Here is a 21,979-nt window from a genome sequence, read left to right on the forward strand (position 1 = left end):
GAAATAATAAATTTACCAATATTATTTGACATACATTATAATCTCTATCTGAAATTGAATACATATGCAATAAATCACTTATTTCCAACAACAACCAACCCATAACTTAGAATAACTTTTTCCATTTCTGTCTTGGTATCTCCAGGGCATATGATCACAATTTACACTAACAGCTGATTCAACTAAGTTATAATTTCTTTAAACTTGTATAGCATACATCCTGTGAAAAGAAATACCAAACTAACCGATCAAAATAATATGTTGCAAATAAAGTTCAATGAAAGAAAATCAAATTCCATCTTGAACTTTCATGAAAGTAAATGCACACATACGGTACTTTCAATGTATGAAAAATTTAGTAATTTATTATAGCATTGTAGCTTTCCAGCTGATTTTGAATTGTCCTTTCTATATCAAGAATGTTAGCTTAATTTTATTAAGCTGTCTTTGGTTAGCTATACCATTCATCTACTTAATCTAATTTTGGCTACAATGGAAATCTTCTGTACTTTCAACCTGACCCTTCCCTGCCTGTAACCTTATCATTTATAAATCTTTAAACATGAATGTCAGAAAATATAAACTCTATTACTTTTTAATATGTGAAATTAGGAAAAAATACAGAAAGCCATACTTGGTATTTCCTCCAGGATATATACTGGTCATGAAGCAGCAGGTCAGAATAATTTATTAGTGAATTTTGGACAGACCATGCGTGCAGCTAGAGATATATTTCAACACAATTATAGGACTGCAAAATAACACATTCAAGTTAGAATGTAGATGTGATTATTACATGATATACTTTTTAAAAGTTAGTTGTCAGCTGCTTGTAAATACTATGATCTCAAGAAATCCTCGACAAATACAATTTTCTGTTAATAAATAGATAAGCACATAAAACCTCAGATTTTCCTAAATCTTACTTATGCTTGATACTGATAGTTAGGCTGGACAGTCAAAGACCAAACTATAAGTAAATAATTTCTTTCTTTTTTCTTACTTTCCTACCAAATGTCAAGAAAGAAATTTCCTATTCCCTAGTTGTGAGTTGAATAACATGCTATAAAATTGCGCTTTTTGAAGACAATGAGAAAACTGGATGAGTATCTGATGAAAATGCTTAGCACAAGAAGCCTTTTATCAGTACAGCAGAAGTATTTTCAATCAGATAGCCTTATTTTGGAAGACATTTCCAGGCCTACCTGAATTGTTTTAATATTATCATAGCGTTAAAGCTAACTTAATCGTTTTGACGTTTATATGAGAGTCACCCCTAGCTTAATATTCTGTGTTTTAATTAAATTTTGTGCTTTTTTAATATTTATTATAGCCAGACAGTCTAGATAATAGTGATTTATAATATAGTCCATCAGTGGTTCCTCTACCCCGGTTCCCCAATAAAATTTATTTCTGACTTGTCATCATACAACAGCATCAAGGGCTTCCATTCTTGCTCTTGTTTTCCCAACTTGGGATACCTATCTCATCCCACTGGAGTTAATATCAAAGGACAAAATCCACCAGGAAGGTCTTGAGCACAAGCCGTATTTATATTAATATGTGGTAGTGCTCTCATAGGAATTCCTTTATTTTAATAGGCAATCTGTAGACATTATTTCCAGTAACCTATGTCCAAACCTTCTACTGATTCTCAAGCATTGCTTCAATTTACACCACAGCTACAACAATCTATCTCATGGGCCAAAAGAAGATTAAATTACACTAAAGCACAAAAACCTATGAAAGTGCAAGCCAGTGTGAAGGCTTTTATTTCTGATATTGAAAGAACTTTATAATCAATGGGATTTTTTTACATACAGACATCTGCTTTGCTGCACTCATATTTTACATGTTGGGAAATGGGAAACCAGTTTGTCCTTCTAGTTTCTATCCCCTGAAGTGATAATTTGCTCTTTGAACTAAAATGTTTGCCTAAGAAAGGTGGAAAAAAGCAGGGGAAAAGCTGCTGGGTTGATCACATCCCTGAATTAATGTTGACGAAGTCCACTGGGCTGCCCATTAGTCTGAGCGCAGCCTTTAGCACTGTGAGATGTACAACGTTTTCCAGTACTTGCGTCTAAGAAGATATCCTGGAACCCAAACTTTGTTGGTATGTATTCTGATTTCAATCCAAGTTCATTTAAAATCAGACTCCTTTCCCATGGGTGGAGGGGTTTTTGTTGTTGTTGTTGTTTTTTGCTTAGGATTGCTGGTGATTGTACCCCAACTAGCCTTCTTTGGGGCAGATAACAAGAGGTTCTCAACTTCAGAGATAACTCTTAAATGTCTTGCCCCTTTAGCAAAGCATCTTTCCATTATCCTTAAAGGACAAGCACCAGACGCTGAATCAAGACTGCTCACAATAGAACTCTTTACCACTTTTGCGAGAGCTGCTCTTGAGAAAATGTAGCTTATTTCTAAAGTTTAGTGTGTCAGTGTATGCACGGGGTGTATTTGTGTTTCGTTTACTTAATTCTAAGAAAAGTAGCATCACTCAATCTTGGCTTTAAGTGATTCCAAAAGTGAAATACTAACCATGATGTAGTATGTAAGACAACTGTCCTGACAGGCGAGTTGTTCAAAGTATTAAAAACAGGTTTTGTTCCTGTTCTTTTAAAGAAAGATGCATATAGCTGCTCCTGATTCAAAACTTGGTAAAGGTTTTGTTAAGTTTTTCCTATATTGCTGCGTATAGGTTTTTGAGAAGTCCTTCCCCTTGAAACGAATATATTTGCTTTAGAGTGCCAGTCTTCAACAGACATTAGCGCTCAAGGAGGTGAGAAGAGTCATGCTGCATGGTTGCGGCAAGGGAACCCTATTATACACAACTCCGTATTGTTTTGGGGATTCAATCAATAAACCTTTGGCAGGCCTTCTTCCAACGACAAGCTGTACACCACATATCTCTATTCTCCATCCCATACACTTTGCGACATTTCTTTCCCTCTCCTCTAGGTTTTCTGCCAGAAAGTTGAAAGAAAAACTGTTATTAAAATAAGACAATGAGGTTGAAGATTGTACACATACATACATACAAATAAACACACACACACATATAAAAAGAGGCAAAACAGCAGCTCAAACAATATTTAATTTTAATAAAATTATCAGTAACTAGACAAGGCAAGCAGAAAAGAAAGCTCTTTATTCCTGTTGTAAATGTGAACAGTGTAAGCAGATAATGAATTGACTTTTACTAACTAATGAGGGAAGCAATTTAAAAAAGAACAAAACAGGTAAAGCACCAGGACCAGATGGATTACCTGCATTTTATAAAAAAGCATTGAACCAATTACAATCATTGAAAAAAACGATAAAAAGGGATTGATATAGGATAAAAGGAAATCCTACTTTAGAAAAGGATAGGTTCCTACTTTACCAAAAATAAAATATTATTGTTCTTTTTTGGGGGGTGGGGGTAAGGAATGACTTAACAAAAAATGTTTGCAATGTTTCTAGCTAAAAAAAAGGATGTTTTGCAGGACTTCATACATGAAGATTAAGGTGACTTTCTGCTTAAAAGACAGTTGAAAATTAATATAAGAAATATTCTTAATATACTGTAGTAGAATATTTGAAACAACATAGTGAAAAATCAGCCACATTGACATTTGTTGATGCAAAGAAAGCAATTAACAATTTGAACTTCTTTTTTTATTTAAAATGTTGGGAAAATGGATTTTGTAGATTAATTTGATATAGTATATACATTACGAACAGCACAAATTGATTTCACTAATCTCTGCGAGATTCAAAAAGGGACAAGAGAAGATTATTGGTACCGCTGGTGCTTATTTTGGCTTTGGAAGTTCTTAAAAGGGACAGAAAAGAAAATGAGCGAATAACCGGCATGAAGATGAAAGAAGTATATAAATTAAGGCCATCTGCAAATCATTTGTAGTTGAAAATTCCTTGGAAGAAATAAGATATATTAATGGAAAAAGCTGAAGGAATTTGGCATTGTAATTGAATTTAAAATGAATAAAAACTAAAATATTAACAAAAAATATGAGAGATCAAAAAGAACTGTTTGGAAAAACTAGTTTTCAGATATGAATAAAAGTTTAAAAATCCAGATATACTGCAATTCTGCTGTATGTTATTTCAGAATAATTATGATAAGATATGGAATGAAATTAAGAAAAATCTAGCAAGATGGGAAAAGTCACAACTTCCACCATTTGGAAGACTTTCTGTGATAAAAATGACTATATTACCTACAATGATGTTTTATTTCAACAGTTGTGAAAAATTATGCACCTTTTAAACAAAGGCAAAAATATATAATAGCCATTTGTACGGAGAGTAAGTAACCAATGGTTAAATATAAAATTCTGCAGGATACCAAGACTGGGATTATCCTGTTTTAAACTCTAATTTTCAGGCCGTTATTTGCTTTTTATAAAAGAATGTCTTGCTGAGCAATAAAAGAATGTTAGAAGATCATATTTTGAGGTTTCATTGGTATAGATTTTTATGGTATAATAAAGTTAAAATTTCTATAGGAGAGAAAGTTCAGGGTTGAACTGTGAAATTCCTGTGAAATTTGGATATTTTGGAGACCAAAGATTACAAATATTGAATGAATATTTATGGAGTCTTAAGCCCTTGCGGGGTGGAGTCTAGGCAGCTGAATGGAGCTGTGTGTTTACTGGCCGGATGCCCTTCTGTTGCCAATGCGGAGTTGTATTCAGCAGATGTATTCTCAATGTGCCCAGAGAGAGCAATATCTGCCTCTACCTAGGATCAAACACTCAGGCTCCTGATTGGGAGGCAAGAGGTCCACCTCTAGGCTACTGCACCATTCACTGAATGAAGAATACATAGGAAAAATATGCAAGAGGACATAATGAAAATATCCTTTAAGATATAAAAATTTTTGAGGGTACTTTCAAGGAAAGTTATAATTTTCTGCTGGGTAGTAATAAAATATATAGTAAGATGACATCTTTAGAAAAATATTTCTATAGAATAATATTTCTATAAAATTTACTTATGTTTCACAAATAAAACATTATTTTCTGCAATATCTTTGGCAATAGTTTGATATGAAAATGCCAGTCTTTCAATATGACAACATATTTTTCTATTCCTTTTTTATCTGAACTAATATAGCTTCTTCCAACACAAAACACTTATACTATATATGTCTCTGATTTTTTCTTTTCTCTTTCTATCTCTATTTTCTAGTTAGGCCTTACTAATTTTTCTTCTTTAGTTTTCAAAGGGATTGAATGTGGCTTATTTTGTGATGAACTGAAAAAAAAAGTAATTTCTACTTGAGGATAAATTGCATTGTTAAAAATAATTCATCTGCATTTATTTTGAAAAGAAATTCAGATTTAAAACAGGTTGGCCACAGGTACCTTCCACTCATTAATTAATTAATTCTCCGGGTCCCGTCAACTAAACAATGTCGCTTGGCGGGACCCAGGGGAAGAGCCTTCTCTGTGGCGGCCCCGGCCCTCTGGAACCAACTCTCCCCAGAGATTAGAATTGCCCCCACCCTCCTTGCCTTTCGTAAGCTGCTTAAAACCCACCTCTGCCGCCAGGCATGGGGGAATTGAGATACTCTTTCCCCCTAGGCCTTTACAATTTTATGCATGGTATATTTGTATGTATGTTTGGTTTTTATAATAATGGGTTTTTAACTGTTTTTAGTATTGGATTATTATTATATGCTGTTTTATTACTGTTGTTAGCCGCCCCGAGTCTCCGGAGAGGGGCGGCATACAAATCCAATAAGTAAGTAAGTAAGTAAGTAAGTAAGTAAGTAAGTAAGTAAGTAAGTAAGTAAGTAAGTAAGTAAGTAAGTAAGTAAATAATAATTCACTTCATTCCAAAGTAAAAACCTCCTACCTGAGGCCAACTGATACTCTAGGTGGTGATGAAAGAACAGCGTGGATCTGGGGCTTTTGATCTCCGATCCCCACATGCCGTGTGTGAGTTGGTGAAACCTAACAAAAGAAACAAAGATAAGAGTTCTAATGGCAGAATTAAAAGATACAACATGGGTAATAAAACTAAATTATCTTGTGTTGAGTTTTAGCCTGTGGATTCATCATCTTAACTTCATGGACTTTCTCACAATGGAACTGAGGAAATATTACAAGACTCAATGGTGGGTTCCATCTCAATAATGCAGGGCAGAGATATGAACAAAAAAATGATTTGGAGCATTCCAAGCATACAAAACTCTGGCAGACAAGTTGATATTCTTGCTGATCATCTGCCCCAGATATCAGGGAAGCGTTTCCAATCACAAGAAAGGGTTAAAGAAACCAAATTCAATCATATTCATGATTGAATATATCACAGTACTCCTTGCCCAGGCTTCCAAACATTTACTTATGGACTGGGATGAAATGCTTCCGATTCGGCCGTGCCTGCCAGTCATCGGAGAGCCGATAGCGATGGCAACGCGAGGCTTCACCCACTTGCCTGGATGCTGCCATTTGGGTTGTTTTACCCTCTGCGCATGTGCAGAATACTTTGCGCATGCAGAGGGTAAAAGAACCCAAATGGCGCCATCTGGGTGGGTAGGCGAAGCCTCTCACTACCGGTTCTCCAATGACCGGCAGGCATGCCTGAACTAGGAGCATTCTACCCATTATGGGCCATTTTCAAAAGCATCCAAGAAAGTAAATGTTATATTCTGTGCCGATAAATAACTACTTAGTACTTAAATTGGCTTTATTTCCCCTCTTAAGGATTCCTCTTGGAATAAATTCCTCCCCCAACTTTGATTTAAAATTTAGGCAGGGAATGTATGCAGACCATAGTTTCTGGAATTCTTGCCAACTTTTTACCAGCAGGTGATATGGGAAATATCTGTATTTTCTTTTGTACAATAGACCATAAGGAAGAGAAAAAAAATCATAGCAAAATAACCAGAAAGCAATACAATGTGCATATGAGCCAAATCAAGAGAGAAAGTCATCAAAATTTTAAACAGCTGTAAACACCTAAGACAACATTTGCAAACTTTCTAGAGGTATCTGGTGATATGTCAATTAGGAGGAAGTGAACTCATGATGCTTCAGGTGTGTTGATCTCATTTAATTTGAAGAATAATTGTAATTATTTAAGAATATGATCACATATTTATACATAATAAGTAATAGAATGCCCTCCTGGAAAATCTTCCTGGTTTTCAAAATTTTATATGATTATGTTCTTTCATTTAATTAATTAAATTTGTATGCCGTCCCTCTGTAGACTCGGGGCGGCTCACAACAGTAATAGAAAAAAACAATGTAGAATACAAATCTAATAATTAAAACTACAAACCCATAATTTAAAAAAACATGCACACAACATACCATACATAAACAATATAGGCCTGGGGAAGTTATATCAGTTCCCCCATGCCTGACGACAGAGGTGGGTTTTAAGGAGTTTACGAAAGGCAAGGAGGGTGGGGGCAGTTCTAATCTCAGGGGGGAGCTGATTCCAGAGGGTCAGGGCTGCCACAGAGAAGGCTCTTCCCCTGGGACCCGCCAAACGACATTGTTTAGTCAACGGGACCCGGAGAAAATCAACTCTGTGGGACCTAGTCGGTCGCTGGGATTCATGTGGCAGAAGGCGGTCCCGGAGATATTCTGGTCCAATGCCATGAAGGGCTTTATAGGTCATAACCAACACTTTGAATTGTGACCGGAAATTGATCGGCAACCAATGCAGACTGCAGAGTGTTGGTGTAACATGGGCATGGGCATAATTCTCTGTTCCCTCTTATGTTTTGGCATGGATACCTAAGTAGACATCTGATTTTGCACTTATATCTCTGGCAGTGGATTTTACCTAGCATATTCTCATTTGTGGGGTAAGAAGGACAAAATATTCATTATAATGCAATAAGTGCTACTGTTACTGAGGTGATAGACAGCTTGCTCAAAGTAGAGCTTCAACAGGTTCATCAATACTTTACATGTTCCTGCCACCTCATTAGTTTATGCAATGAATGATGGCAACATCAGAATAACTAATTTTAACATGGTATATAGAAAAAAAGGTCAACAGCTGTTACTGGCAAAAGCAGCAAAAGGGCTCTTCAAAATGAGACTAATAATAGAGTTTTGTTCTCTCTGTAGTTATTTGTTAGCTTCTGAACTGCTTATACATAATTTTTTCAAGAAACAGAAAAATTCTCTAAACAGTGACATTTCTAATAGTTCCTTCAAGTCTTCAAGTTATAGGTCTCTGTGATTTTGAAGGTAGACTTAGAGGCCAGAGATCAGAACTTAACTAGGAAGAAGAGATTATAACCAAATAATTACTTTATGATATATAAATGTTGTGTTCCCAACTGTGTGGGGATAATGAGTCTTTGTGAATTCTTAATACTTATAACTACTTATAGACCATAGTGGAATTATAATTCCCAGAAGCTATGGGCAGCATATTGGTTGGCCATGTTGACTGAGAATAACGGGAGTTGTAGTATCAACATATCCAGATAGCACATGTTTAGGAAAACGAATCTACCTATTTAGTGATAATGAGACTTTTGGCTTTCTTGCAATACTTGTGTCAATGTATCCCAGTGCCACCAAGAGCAACCCCCCTTTTAAAATTACTCGCGTTCTGCCATATTGTCACGAAATCAAATTTTGGGGCATTTCATGCACAGCATGTTCCGTTAAGAGTCTCTTGTTCAAATTACAACCAGCAGGATGCTTTGCACTGCTAGCTGTTTCTTGATGAAATTTAATAAATATTCATTGGCAGAGTGCAATGTAATTGATTCAGTTACTTTCATTTTTATCAGCTCAGCAGGAGACCCCAGATTCTACAGAAAGCCTCCAAGAAATTCTAAAGGTTGACAATAAGAGGCTTTTGTGATTCACATTGTGAAATGAGAAATAGCTGGCAGTACCTTATCAATTTCTAATTCACCCTGTCAAAAATCAGAGTTTTTAAACAGCCTTGCATTTTTGTGAAAATTTGGAACATCTTGCCTTAGGTAAAATGCATAAGACATAAGACACAATATCTGCTCTGATAATTGAAAATTTAGAAAAATCATTTGAATAAAAAAAATGAAATATTGTTTACTTACAGTAGTTAATTATATTAGGTGAAATTAACGATATGCATATGGAAGATGCTATAAGCAAATAAACAGCATTATGGGATCATAACCATCATGAGCCGGGGTGGCGCAGCAGGTAGAGTGCTGTACTGCAGGCCACTGAAGCTGACTGTAGATCTGAAGGTCAGCGGTTCAAATCTCATCACCGGCTCAAGGTTGACTCAGCCTTCCATCCTTCCGAGGTGGGTAAAATGAGGACCCGGATTGTGGGGGCAATAGCCTAGCTCTGTTAAAAAGTGCTATTGCTAACATGTTGTAAGCCGCCCTGAGTCTAAGGAGAAGGGCGGCATAAAAATCGAATGAATGAATGAATGAATGAATAAATAAATAAATAAATAAATAACAGATCATAATAGGTCAATGAAAACATCCCTGTGAGGGAAGTTAAGGAAAGAGGAAAAACTATCATGCAATATCATTGCAACCCAATAGAACTAGAAAATATCTATAATTAATTTTGGCCAAAATGTGCTCTTATCTCTATTGAATTCAGGACTGTCATAACAACTTCTGATCGGTAGTGAAATCCAATTTTTTTTTTACTACTGGTTCTGTGGCCATGGCTTGGTGGTCGTGGTAGGGGAAGGATACTGCAAAATCCCCATTCTCACCCAATTTTGGGGCTAGCCAGAGGTGGTATTTGCCGGTTCTCCAAACTATTCAAAATTCCCACGACTGGTTCTTTGAACTATTCAAAATTTCTACTACCGTGTTTCCCCGAAAATAAGACACTGTCTTATATTAATTTTTGCTCCAAAAGTTGTGCTATGTCTTATTTTGGGGGGGGTGCCTTATATTTCTCAAATAAGATAAATTCACAGGCAGAAAAGCTGACACCCCCAAAGAAAGTGTACTGTATGGTACACTGATTATGGTACGGTACCTGTCAGTATGGCACCACACACACAAACGACGGCACTTATATGGTACAACAGCATACTCCCGCTATTGCAGCTTCCGGCCACCAGAGGAACTACAGTCTACGCACTGTAGTGGAGACTGTAATGGCGGTGAGACAGCAGCAGACTGTGTCTGCTGTACTGGACGGTACAAAGCGATGGAAGGGGCCAGCAGGGGACGCCACATTATTACGGTACCGCTATGAACAACTTTGAATGGTACCGTATGTTTTTTCACCGTACCGTATGTAAACTTGACTATGCCTTATTTTCGGGGGGTGTCTTATATTAGCAAATTCTGCAAAACCTCTGACATGCCTTACTTTGGGGTACATCTTATTTTCGGGGAAACAAGGTATCATCTCTCCAAAAACTGTCAGAATCTGCTGGATTTCACCCCTGCTTTTGACACTTCATAGTATATGAACAAACATCAAGCTGATTCGCAGGTGACATATACAGCGTATTTGAAGGCCTTTTCAAATGGGAATCGTGGTGCGCAATTGTGAGAATGCAATGTTGCATGCCAATTCTGCCAACTGCTAGCAAGTTGATTCTCACTGGCTCAATCCTTCCATCCTTCCAAGATGGATAAAATGAGCACCCAGATTGTTGTAGGCAATATGCTGACGCTGTAAACCACTTATGTCTTTAAAGCAATGTGTGTGGAGCAGACTATAAGTCTAAGTGCTATTGCTATTTTGTTTAAAATATGCTTGAATTGCTTTTACTGAAATCTGTGAAGAGGAAAAAATCCCATTGATACATCCAAAATCACTGCAGGTCACAAAGGAATGCCTAGCACACCAGTCAGAAGTTTGGAGGATAGAGATGCTGGAGTACTGTGGAACTGCTGGTGGCAGAGAGGCTTGGGGCACTCATAGTACATTTTTGGAGAAGGGATGGTGATCTATTATTTTTTTAAAATGCCAAAAGGTTGCACAAGGGCCCTGATGGGCCACATGCAGCCCATGAACTATATAATTAGATTTGTATGCCGCCCCGAGTCTACGGAGGAGCGGCATACAAATCTAATAAATAATAATAATAATAATAATAATAATAATAATAATAATAATAATAATGTCTGCCTGCTGCAATGCATCCATGAGTGGAATGGGACAGGCAAAGGAGAAAGGAATCCATCACCTGCATAAAGTGCAAGTATGCCGTTCTATGTAGTAAACGAACCATCCCCTCCTATTTTTCTGGTTTTCTACTTACTGGAAGGCCAGTGAAGGTAACTGGGGGTGTCTGCCAAGAGATGCTAAAGCTTTTTCCATTGGGAGTGAACTTGGCTGACCCTGGAATGTTCACAGGAGCTGTAGCCTGTTTCAAAAAAATAGAAAGTCAGTTAAGAAGGAACATGTCCATGTTACCAAATTAAATGCTTGATTCTCTCCTATGAAAAATAGTACGTTGGTCTCATTTTGACTCTATTTTTCAATTCTCTTGAAGACAATAGGGCGAATAACATGATACCACTGAAAAGAAGATGAAAGATAAAGAATTCATAATATATGCAGACCCAAAAAATTATTTGAAAGTTTTGCTCTTTAGGGCAACTTTTCATCTTCCCAATGTGGCTTTTTTCTCAGATATTTTGAACTATAGCACCCTTTGTGACATTGCCAACCAACAAAAGACTATTGCTGGTAACAATGGAGAGGTCACAAAGCAACTAATCTGGAATTATCTGACTGGAGAAGATAGCTTTAGGGAAATTATAATACAGTTGGAGGAAAAACATTTGCCAGTTTCAGGGTGAAATATTAGTGATTAAAAAAACAATAACAGGCTAAATAAAGCATATACAGCTTTCATGGTATTAAATGTAACATTGGATATCAATAACTCCTTTAAGGAGTTCTGCAGCAACTGCAAAACAAAAGTAGAGATGAAGAGAAAGAAAAAACAGACATGGCAGCCAGGAACCAGTTGCGGGATTAACTGCAATTGCTGAAGAGACAGAACTCATAGATATTTATACAGATAAATACAATAGTACCTCTACCTAAGAACGTCTCTCCTTAAGAACTTTTCTAGATAAGAACCAGGTGTTCAAGATTTTTTTGCCTCTTCTTAAGAACCATTTTCTACTTAAGAAACCGAGCCCGGAAAAATTTCCCAGGAAATTTGAGAACGGCACGAAGGCCCGTCCACTTTCCTGCCATTGCCCCTTTAATCCCAGCCATCTTGGGCTTTTCTGGGCTGCCAGAGGAGCCTTTCGGTGGCGCTTAAGGAGGCTTTGGCAGTCCAGAGCGAATGGAGAATTTTCCTTTCTCTGGGTGCTTGAAGAAAGAATAAACCACTTCACTGTGGTGACTCCCCCGAGCTGCCTCCTATACACCTGGCGCGAAGTTGCCTCCCAGAGAATCTGGGCAAAAGGGGGCGCTTCACCTCGGGCAGATAAACTTGGCTTCAGCCAAACTGAGGAGTCGCCACTGTGAAGGGAAGGCGTTGGCTACAAAGTGAGCAAGCAAGAGGATAGGAGAGCCCTTCAGCATGGGAAGGAAGAGGAAGCAGGTAGCAGCAGCTACCTTTCGGTCAAAGGAGCGGGAGGTTCCCCCCTCTCGCCCACCTGGGTTTCTCTCTCTGGCACAGTGCATGGGAGGCACCCTCGCGCCGAGTGTATGGGAGGTGCGTTCTCTTCCTCGCCACCTCAGAGTCCCTCTTTTTTTTTAAGCCTTAAAGTTTTGGATTTTTTTTTAATTCCCCTTTTTCATTCCTTCCAAATTCCGAGCTTTTATTCCTTTCCTAATGGGTTTACACGCATTATTTGCTTTTACATTGATTCCTATGGGAAATATTGCTTCTACTTACAAACCTTTCTACTTAAGAACCTGGTCATGGAACAAATTAAATTCTTAAGTAGAGGTACCACTGTAGTTCAGAGTTGAACTGTGGAGTTTGCTGATTTTGGTTGTTTGCTTGCAGACATTTCTCTACCTGACTGGGTAACACCGTCAGTGTCCATTGATGATGTTACTATACTGATGATTTTACCTCGTCAGGTCAACATCTTCAAGGAAACAACTACGTTCAGAATGCACCAAGGACTCTATACTCTCTTATATCTTTTCTACCTTAAGGTAATAGAGCAGTGATGGCAAACCTATAGCACAGGTGGCATAGGTGGCACGCGGAGCCATATCTGCTGGCACACAAGCCACTGCCCTAGCTCAGCTGCAATGATGTTGGAGCCAGTGCATGTGCATGCTGGCCAGCTGATTTTCAGGAAGGTGTTTTCAGCTTACAGAAGGCCTCCAGAGAAATGGAGGAGGGCATTTTTTGTCTCTCCAGGCTCCAGGGAAGCCTCTAGAGCCTGGGGAGGGTGAAAAAAGGGGCTACAGGGCCCACCAGAAGTTGGGAAATGGGCCATTTCTGGCCTCCAGGAGGAGGGGAGAAGCCATTTTCACCCTCCACAGGCATTGAATTATGGATGTGGGACCTTGCGCATGTACGATAGCACACGCATGAACACTTTCAGTATCCATAGGAAAAAAGATTTGTCATCACTATTATAAAAGTTTGAAGATTCTTTCTTGCAGACAGATCTTTTGTTTTCCTTCTTTATTTCTTACTTATTTATCATTTTTATTTATGTATTTGTATTTTTGTGCTCTGTAAACATTTCTTCAATAAACAACATTAATAATAATCGTTGCAGAGATATATAGAGAAATTGCATTTGCTTCCCTGTCTTTTCCTATATGGGGGACTGCACGAGAATCATGTAATTTGATATATGCCTGCTCTGGGTGCCTTTAGAAACTCAAAAAAGTTTTTAGTGGTGACACTGGGTACTTCTAAAAGCTCATTCCAAGTGGTGGCATGCCAAGTTCAAATCTTAATTATTTATTTATCAAATTTTAAATACTGCCCATCTTGCTCACAGAGTGACTCTCGGTGGTGTACTGTAAAAACATGAAAGCTTAAAACCAGATTAAAAACATCTTACATCAATAAAAAGAGACAGCTAAAACCAGGATTAGAATAAATTAAAAGTTAAAAAGCAGCAGGAGGGCCATCAAGATATCTGCGAGCTTCATGTGAGTTGGAAGAGCCAAATCTTTAACCTTCTTTGAAAGGCTAGGAAAGGGGGAGCCTGACTTATGTTGTGGGGGGGGGGGGGGAGCGGAGGAAGATTGATCCCAGCAGGGGTGAAATTCAAAATGTTTCCCTACCGGTTCTGAAGGTGTGGCTTGGTGGGCGTGGCATTGGGAGGAAACTGCAAAACACTGCATTCCCTCTCCACTGTGGGATGGTGGTATTGCCGGTTTTCTGAACTACTCAAAATCTTTGTTACCGATTTTCCAGAACCTGCTGAATTTCACCCCTAGGTCAAGGGGGGGAGAAACGCAATGGCCCACCAATCTTTTTTATTGCTTAAAAAAGCAATAGTTTTTGTTGTTTTATGCGGACTGACTCTGCTCATTTTCTCCTTTTATGTTTTTGCTATTACGATTTCATATACCTTATATGCAGTGAATGGAGATTCAATGGAGATTCCCCCACTAACCATTTTATTTAAAAGTAAACCTCTTTTTTTAGTAAATGCAATTCAAATGCAGATTTGAATTAATGGGAAAAAGATATGAGAAATGACTGCACAGCTCAATGACTTTATTGAGAAATATAAATAAATAAATAAATAATAAAAATAAGATTCTATGTATGTATGTTTGTATTTGGTGCGTTCAGGTTTCCCCCCCATGCATCGAGAGTGTTTTGCGACATTTCGACTAGCTCACACTCGTCATCTTAAGGCTAGTATCCTGGGCTTTGTGCTGTTGTGAACAAAGTGAGGTTAGAGCTGCCGTTTTTATCTATAAATAGTGGTGGGGGTATGAAATGCTGGTTCAACTGCTGCAAGTGGGTTGGATGGCTGTGTTATATATCTATATATCTATATATCTATCTATCTATCTATCTATCTATCTATCTATCTATCTATCTATCTATATATATATATATATTTGTTTTCGTAAATTTTCACGGGTATATGTATGTAGATTGTTCTGAGTTCGGGTTTTGCCCTGTGTAATATTTTGCATGTCTATGCGACGTTTCGGTGAAATCACATTCACCATCATCAGGCTGAAGTTCCAAGCTTCGTGTTGTTGTAAAACAACACGAAGCTTGGAACTTCAGCCTGATGATGGTGAATGTGATTTCACCGAAACGTCGCATAGATATGCAAAATATTACACAGGGCAAAACCCGAACTCAGAACAATCTACATATATATATATGGGTATGGCTAGCTGATGAGGCCAAAATAAGGCCGAAATAGATCTATCCTAGTCTACCTTAATTTTCAAATTCAGCTTAAACATGTGACATATATATATATGTATATGTATATGTATATGTATATGTATATGTGTATATATATATATATATATATATATATATATATAACAAATATTCAGAACCTTTATAAGTAGCTTTCAGTTCATTTATAAAGAATAGTTTTCCTTTATAAGAGATAATTGAAACATTTTATTCATTTTTATAAAGATCGCTATTTCAATGTATGCAACAAATGATCTAGAGTTGAAACTAACTTTTTAAAATATTGGCAGGTGGTTTAGAATACAGTAATACCTCATGATACAAACTTAATTGGTGCAAGGAGGAGGTTCGTAAGACGAAAGGTTCGTAAGACAAAACATTGTTTCCCATAGGAAACAATGTAAAGTCAATTAATCCGTGCAACCAAAAAACCCGCGCAAAAAACCGGCTTTCGGCGACTGCTGGGAAGCCGCGCGGCTGTTTTAAAAGGTGACAGCGGGCCTGGGGGGCTTCACAGAACCCCCCCGAACCCAGGTTCGGGGTTCGGGGGGGTGCTGGGAAGCCCCCCAGGCCGGCTGCGACCTTTTAAAACAGCCGCGCGGCTTCCCAGCTGTCTCCCGAAGCCGAACGCGGAAGTTCGGCTTTGGCGTTCGGCTTCGGGAGACAGCTGGGAAGCCGCGCGGCTGTTTTAAAAGGTGACAGCCGGCGTGGGGGGCTTCCCAGCACCCCCCCCAAACCCGGGTTTGGGGTTCGGGGGGGTGCTGGGAAGCCCCCCAGGCCGGCTGCGACCTTTTAAAACAGCCGCGCCGCTTCCCAGCTGTCTCCTGAAGCCGAACGCGGAAGTTTGGCTTTGGCGTTCGGCTCCAGGAGACAGCTGGGAAGCGGCGCGGTTGTTTTAAAAGGTCGCAGCCGGCCTGGGGGGCTTCCCAGCACCCTGCTGGGAAGCCCCCCAGGCCGGCTGTCACCTTTTAAAATAGCCGCGCGGCTTCCCAGCAGTCGCCGAAAGCCGTTTTTTTGCGGGGGTTTTTTGGTTGCACGGATTAATTGACTTTACATTGTTTCCTATGGGAAACAAAGTTTCGTCTTACGAACCTTTCGTCATACGAACCTCCTCCTTGCACCAATTAAGTTTGTATCATGAGGTATTACTGTACTGTGTTCGGTTCTGGAGACCTCACCTACAAAAAGATATTGACAAAATTGAACGTGTCCAAAGACGGGCTACAAGAATGGTGGAAGGTCTTAAGCATAAAACGTATCAGGAAAGACTTAATGAACTCAATCTGTATAGTCTGGAGGACAGAAGGAAAAGGGGGGACATGATCCAAACATTTAAATATGTTAAAGGGTTAAATAAGGTTCAGGAGGGAAGTGTTTTTAATAGGAAAGTGAACACAATCTGAAGTTAGCTGGGGGAAAGATCAAAAGCAACGTGAGAAAATATTATTTCACTGAAAGAGTAGTAGATCCTTGGAACAAACTTCCAGGAGACGTGGTTGGTAAATCCACAGTAACTGAATTTAAACATGCCTGGGATAAACATATATCCATTGTAAGATAAAATAAATAAATAAATAATCATAATGTAAAAATAGTTCAGCAATTTCAGATACCTACTTTAAACGATTTCCCAAGAACTTTGCAGCAAGAAAGAGAAAAAGAAGGTGGGATGCAAAAAAACAAAATCCTAAATGTAACCACAAGTCAATCACAGCTCTATTCCACTTTATTACTACTGAATCAGTGTAATTTATGGATAGTATACTAAAATAAACAAAAAGCAATCAAATAAAATATCCACCTGGTAAGCATGGTCAGAGTGAATGAGGTAGAGGTTGGTAGGAGCTGAACGGCTTAGAGGCGTCATCCCTTTAGCATCTGTTTTGGCACATGACAGTTCACTTCTGTTCCCATCTTGGGATGGAAAAGAAGGAAGAGATGCTAGAGAGGGTGAAACTGGAGATAAACTATTCAATCCATCTGCTACTGAGTCAGTGTTGAGACGTATCTCTGTGTAGTAAAAATCTTCCTCTCCATCACTGTAGTCAGATTCTCCTACACGTCTAAAGAATGACAGCCAGAAGTTATTAATACTGTATCAAATTCAGTACAATAGCAAGTTCCAATATATTAATATGAGTTGATGCAAAAAAACCCATAATTATTTAATATTTTAACCATTAAAACCAATAATATAGATTTTAATTAATATATTTAAGTGCTCGCTGGGGAAATATTTGCACTAGCATTTCTATACATAGGACACTGGGAAGATATATATATATACACAGTTACATAGAAAAGACTTTATCTCTTCAGATCCACTGATCAGTTAATATTCTTATATTTCATGTGCACACAATATACTACTTTCAAAAATGTTGAAATAAAAAAGACTTAATTTTATTTTTCACATTTTATAAATTAGGCTGGTGAAAACATAATTTATTTAAAGTAGACAGAGACTTTTAATTCATTTATTCATTATATCTATATCTGGCATTTCCTTCAAAACCTTCCACATGTTCTTTCCCTTTATTCTCACAGCAATTTGATGAGACAAAGGAGAAAATTTGAGAGAAAGAAAAAGCATATAAATGTACCTAGATTATGCAATGAGTGAGATTCAATTCACCTTTCCCACCCACTCACTATTTTATTAAAAAAAAATATTAAATGCAGATTTGAATCAATGGGAAAAATATATCACGCAAAATGACAGCATAGTTGAGTGAGTTTAATTTTTAATTATTCCTATTGTGATTGATAGGAGCACTTTTAAATATTAAATATCTTTTGGGTTCACGTTAGTCCTTGCTTTTTTATTGGTGTTGCTGCGGAGAGGAAAATGGAAGGTTTTGTTCTATTTTTTAAGAAGTATTTTATTCTTTTTTTAAGAAAAAGAATATTGTCCAGTTTTTAGAATTGTATTCAAAACATATATTTTACTGAAATAATCTGAATTCATCTTAAGGAAATTGGCTTAAACAAACTATAGTTAGGATTTACCACAATTGGTTGGGCCTAACTGAAACAACTGTGAATCTAAAACTGAAGCAAAATTGCCTAAGTTTATCATGACCATACAGAAGGAGGAGAGATAAGGCTAAACACATTAACCAAAGATCTGCAGCAACTTGTTGCAGTCATAAGTCATTCAGATGTTATCTCCACAAATAGCAGAATATTTTTTTCCGAGAAACTACTATATTTTTCAAAGTACAGTGATACCTTGTCTTACAAACTTAATTGGTTCCGGGACGAGGTTCTTAAGGTGAAAAGTTTGTAAGACAAAACAATGTTTCCAATAGGAATCAATGGAAAAGCGATTAATGCGTTCAAGCCCAAAATTCAACCCTTTTGCCAGCCGAAGCGCCCGTTTTTGCGCTGCTGGGATTCCCCTGAGGCTCCTCTCCATGGGAAACCCCACCTCCAGACTTCTGTGTTTTTGCGATGCTGCAGGGAATCCCAGCAGGGGAATCCCAGCATCGCAAAAACGGGTGCTTCGCTGGCAACGGAAGTCTGGAGGTGGGGTTCCCAATGAAGGGGAGCCTCAGGAGAATCCCAGCAGCGCAAAAATGGGTGCGTTGCTGGCAACAGAAGTCCGGAGGCGGGGCATCCCAGCGGCGGCGGTGGGTTTGTAAGGTGAAAATAGTTTGTAAGAAGAGGCAAAAAAATCTTAAACCCCGGGTTTGTATCTCGAAAAGTTTGTATGATGAGGTGTTTGTAAGACGAGGTATCACTGTATAAGATGCACGGGAGTATAAGACGCACCTTAGTTTTTGGAGAGAAAAATAGGGGGGGGGGGAATCTGCCTACCAGGTATTCATCTGGCTAGCGTCCTTAGTCTGGCCAGCTTTAGCACATTATTTTATCTTCTGGTTAAGGCTGAAAAAAACCTTTTTCATATAGAGTAGCAATGAAAACAAGTTTGCAAAGATTTAGGGCTGGGGGAAAAACTTATTCGGAGGGAGTAGGGATGAAAAAATCCTGCAACTCAGGAGGATTGCTAGCACCTTGTTAGGACTGAAAAAAAAACTTTTTGGGAGGGAGTAGCGATGAAAACAAGCCTACAAAAACTTAGGGCTGGAAAAAAATCTTCTCCAAAGGGAGTAGGAATGAAAAAATCCTGCAAGCCGGGAAGAGCCAGGGAAGATCATTAGCGTCTCCTTAGGGCAAAAAAAAAAAAAAGCTTCAAAAAAGCTACATTTTGAGTATAAGACACGCCCAAATTTTCAGTCTCTTTTAGGAGGGAAAAATGCTCCAAAAATATGGTGTGTTTCTGTTTTCCTAAAAAAATTCCCCAAATGTTCCTAAAACTTCGGATTTTATCAAATTTGTGTTATTGATTCAGTAGCTTCGGTATATAATAATTTCTAACTTCATTGGCACACAATGAAATGAACCTAAAGTTGCTGGTTTGTAGTTTTTGACTGTTCCTGCTTTATTTATTTACTGACTTACTTACTTACTTATTTAGATTTCTAGGCTGCCCTTCTCCAGTGGATTCAGGGCAGCTTACAACAATACAAAATAGAGAAATTATAAAATACCAACCATGAAACCCAAATCTTAAAAAACCCAGATATTTAAGACCATTCAACCACATTCATCCCATTCACAGTCATACAATCAGCTGGAGTAGAGTGTCAACACTCAACGTGTGTTTTTAACACCTTTTGAAAGGCCAGGGGAGTGGGACAGTGCGAATCTCTGGGGGAAGTTGATTCCAAACAACCGGAGCTGCCACAGAGAAGGCCTTTCCCCTAGGCCCTGCTAGGTAAAGGCCAACTCCATGGGATCTAAGCAGCCGCTGGGATACATGCTTTGGAGTGGCCAAACAGGAAAAAGAAATCAGCGCTCTGTTTCATGTTAGGAAAAATGTTGTTTTGATTCTTACACATGCATTGGAAACTGTGTCTTAAAATAAATTCTACTTTATTTAGCAAATCTAGGAAACAATCTAAGATTTGTCATTGGCTAGCATGGAAACAAATTATACATAATAAAAAGCAAGGAGTTTGCTTATATGAAACCGAATTCTTGCCGATTCATTTCCCCTGGCTCAAAGGACGGATAAAACAAACATCAGTGTTATATGCAAACCCCTGTATTGATACTGAAAAAGAAATAAGGAGATTACCACCAGTAATAGCTAGATTATAAACAAGCTCATTTGGTTATAAATCTTAGTGAACTGGCTTCAAAGTAATGCTAGCATTGGGATAAAGGTTGTTTCACAAATAAAAAGAACTGTAGTGCTCTCACCCAAGATGAATAGTCCGGATGTGTTTCTGAATGCCAACAGCAGTGCTTAGTACCTTTCCACAGTTTTTCCAAAGGCATTTAAACATTACTTTCATGGAGTTCTGGGAAGTTAAAGAGGGAACACAATCTGTACATAGTACGTTCATTTAACAAACATGGATTTCAAATTATTCTACTTATATTAATACTAAAGTAAAGTAAATTAAAATCAATGTTTCAAGTACACATACATTTAATGAGATAGGCCTACGGAACTTAGGGGGATTTACTTTTGAGAAACGTTCACCCAAGTGCAATTTAAATTCACAATTCATAAACAGAACTATATAATATTGATCTTTTGATCAATAATCTTGCAAGCTAATTTGGAACACTGAAATGACTTCACTCTGTTTCCGTATTAGAATGACAAGTAGTAGCTGACTTTAGTACAATATAATCACACAGACAGGAATTTCCTAATATTTCATCTACTAGCAATTTATCTGTACAACTCCAGGATTTTTCAGACAAAGATTACTTATTTTAAACTTTGAAGAGTAAATAAAGGCAAAGTGAAACAAATAAACATCTGACTTTTGATAAAAATGATATATGATGGAGTATTTCATAAGTAAACACAGGTATCTGTTCATATAATATCACTGGAGAATTCTGGGAATTGAAGCCCACTCATCTTAATTAAAGCTGCCAAGGTTGAGAAAACAGGTATAGCACTATAAAGGAATACAGTGATCCCCCGAGTTTCGCGATCTCGATCTTTGTGAAACGCTATATCGCGATTTTTCCACCCGATGACGTCACTCCCTTCCTTTCTCATCTTTCTTTTTCTCTCTCTTTCTCTATCTTGCTTCTTCCTCTCTCACACTCTCTTCCTCCCTCTCTCATCTCTTTCTTTCCTTCTCTCTCTTTCTCTATCTCTCCCCCTCTTGCTCTCGAGCGGCAAGCGAGCAGCCGGGCGGGCGGGTGAACGGGCAAGCGGAGCGGCTGTCCGGGCGGGTGACCGGGCAAGCGAGCAGCCGGGCGGGCGAACGGGCAAGCGGAGCGGCCGGGCGGGTGAACGGGCAAGTGAGCAGCCGGGCGGGCGGGTGAACAGGCAAGCGGCAAGCGATCTTGGGGTTTCCCCTTTGCCTGGGCGGCGGGAAGACCCAGGGAAGGTTCCTTCGGCCGCCCAACAGCTGATCTGCTCCGCAGTGCGACAGCAGCGAGGAGCCGAAGATGGGGTTTCCCCGTTGCCTGGGCAACGGGGAAACCCCATCTTCGGCTCCTCGCTGCTGCCGCGCTGCGGAGCAGATCAGCTGTTGGGCGGCCGAAGGAACCTTCCCTGGGTCTTCCCCGCCGCCCACACGCAAACTCCACCATCTGCGCATGTGCGGCCATGGAAAAAGGGGCGCGCATGCGCAGATGGTGTTTTTAC

At 38.7% G+C, this 21,979-nt stretch overlaps 1 protein-coding gene across 4 annotated transcripts in view; it reads right to left on the reverse strand.

Moving 5' to 3' along the window:
- Positions 1–779: 779 nt before the first annotated feature.
- Positions 780–21,979, reverse strand: part of ZNF704 (zinc finger protein 704) — a 69,068-nt gene continuing 47,868 nt past the window's right edge. For 2 of the 4 annotated variants that reach the window (XM_070747973.1, XM_070747974.1), the window contains exons 5-9: positions 20,563–20,663; positions 17,096–17,357; positions 11,221–11,325; positions 5,863–5,960; positions 780–2,963 (exon numbers count right to left, since the gene is read on the reverse strand). In XM_070747973.1, the coding sequence (XP_070604074.1) occupies positions 2,852–2,963; positions 5,863–5,960; positions 11,221–11,325; positions 17,096–17,357; positions 20,563–20,663 (678 nt within the window). In that variant the 3' untranslated portion in view covers positions 780–2,851. Of the gene's footprint in view, positions 2,987–5,862; positions 5,961–11,220; positions 11,326–17,095; positions 17,358–20,562; positions 20,664–21,979 lie in introns of all 4 variants that reach the window. The other 2 variants (XM_070747976.1, XM_070747972.1) reach the window with 1 other exon arrangement.

The sequence above is a fragment of the Erythrolamprus reginae genome, chromosome 3 (assembly GCF_031021105.1).
Source record: "Erythrolamprus reginae isolate rEryReg1 chromosome 3, rEryReg1.hap1, whole genome shotgun sequence".
NCBI lineage: Eukaryota > Metazoa > Chordata > Lepidosauria > Squamata > Dipsadidae > Erythrolamprus > Erythrolamprus reginae.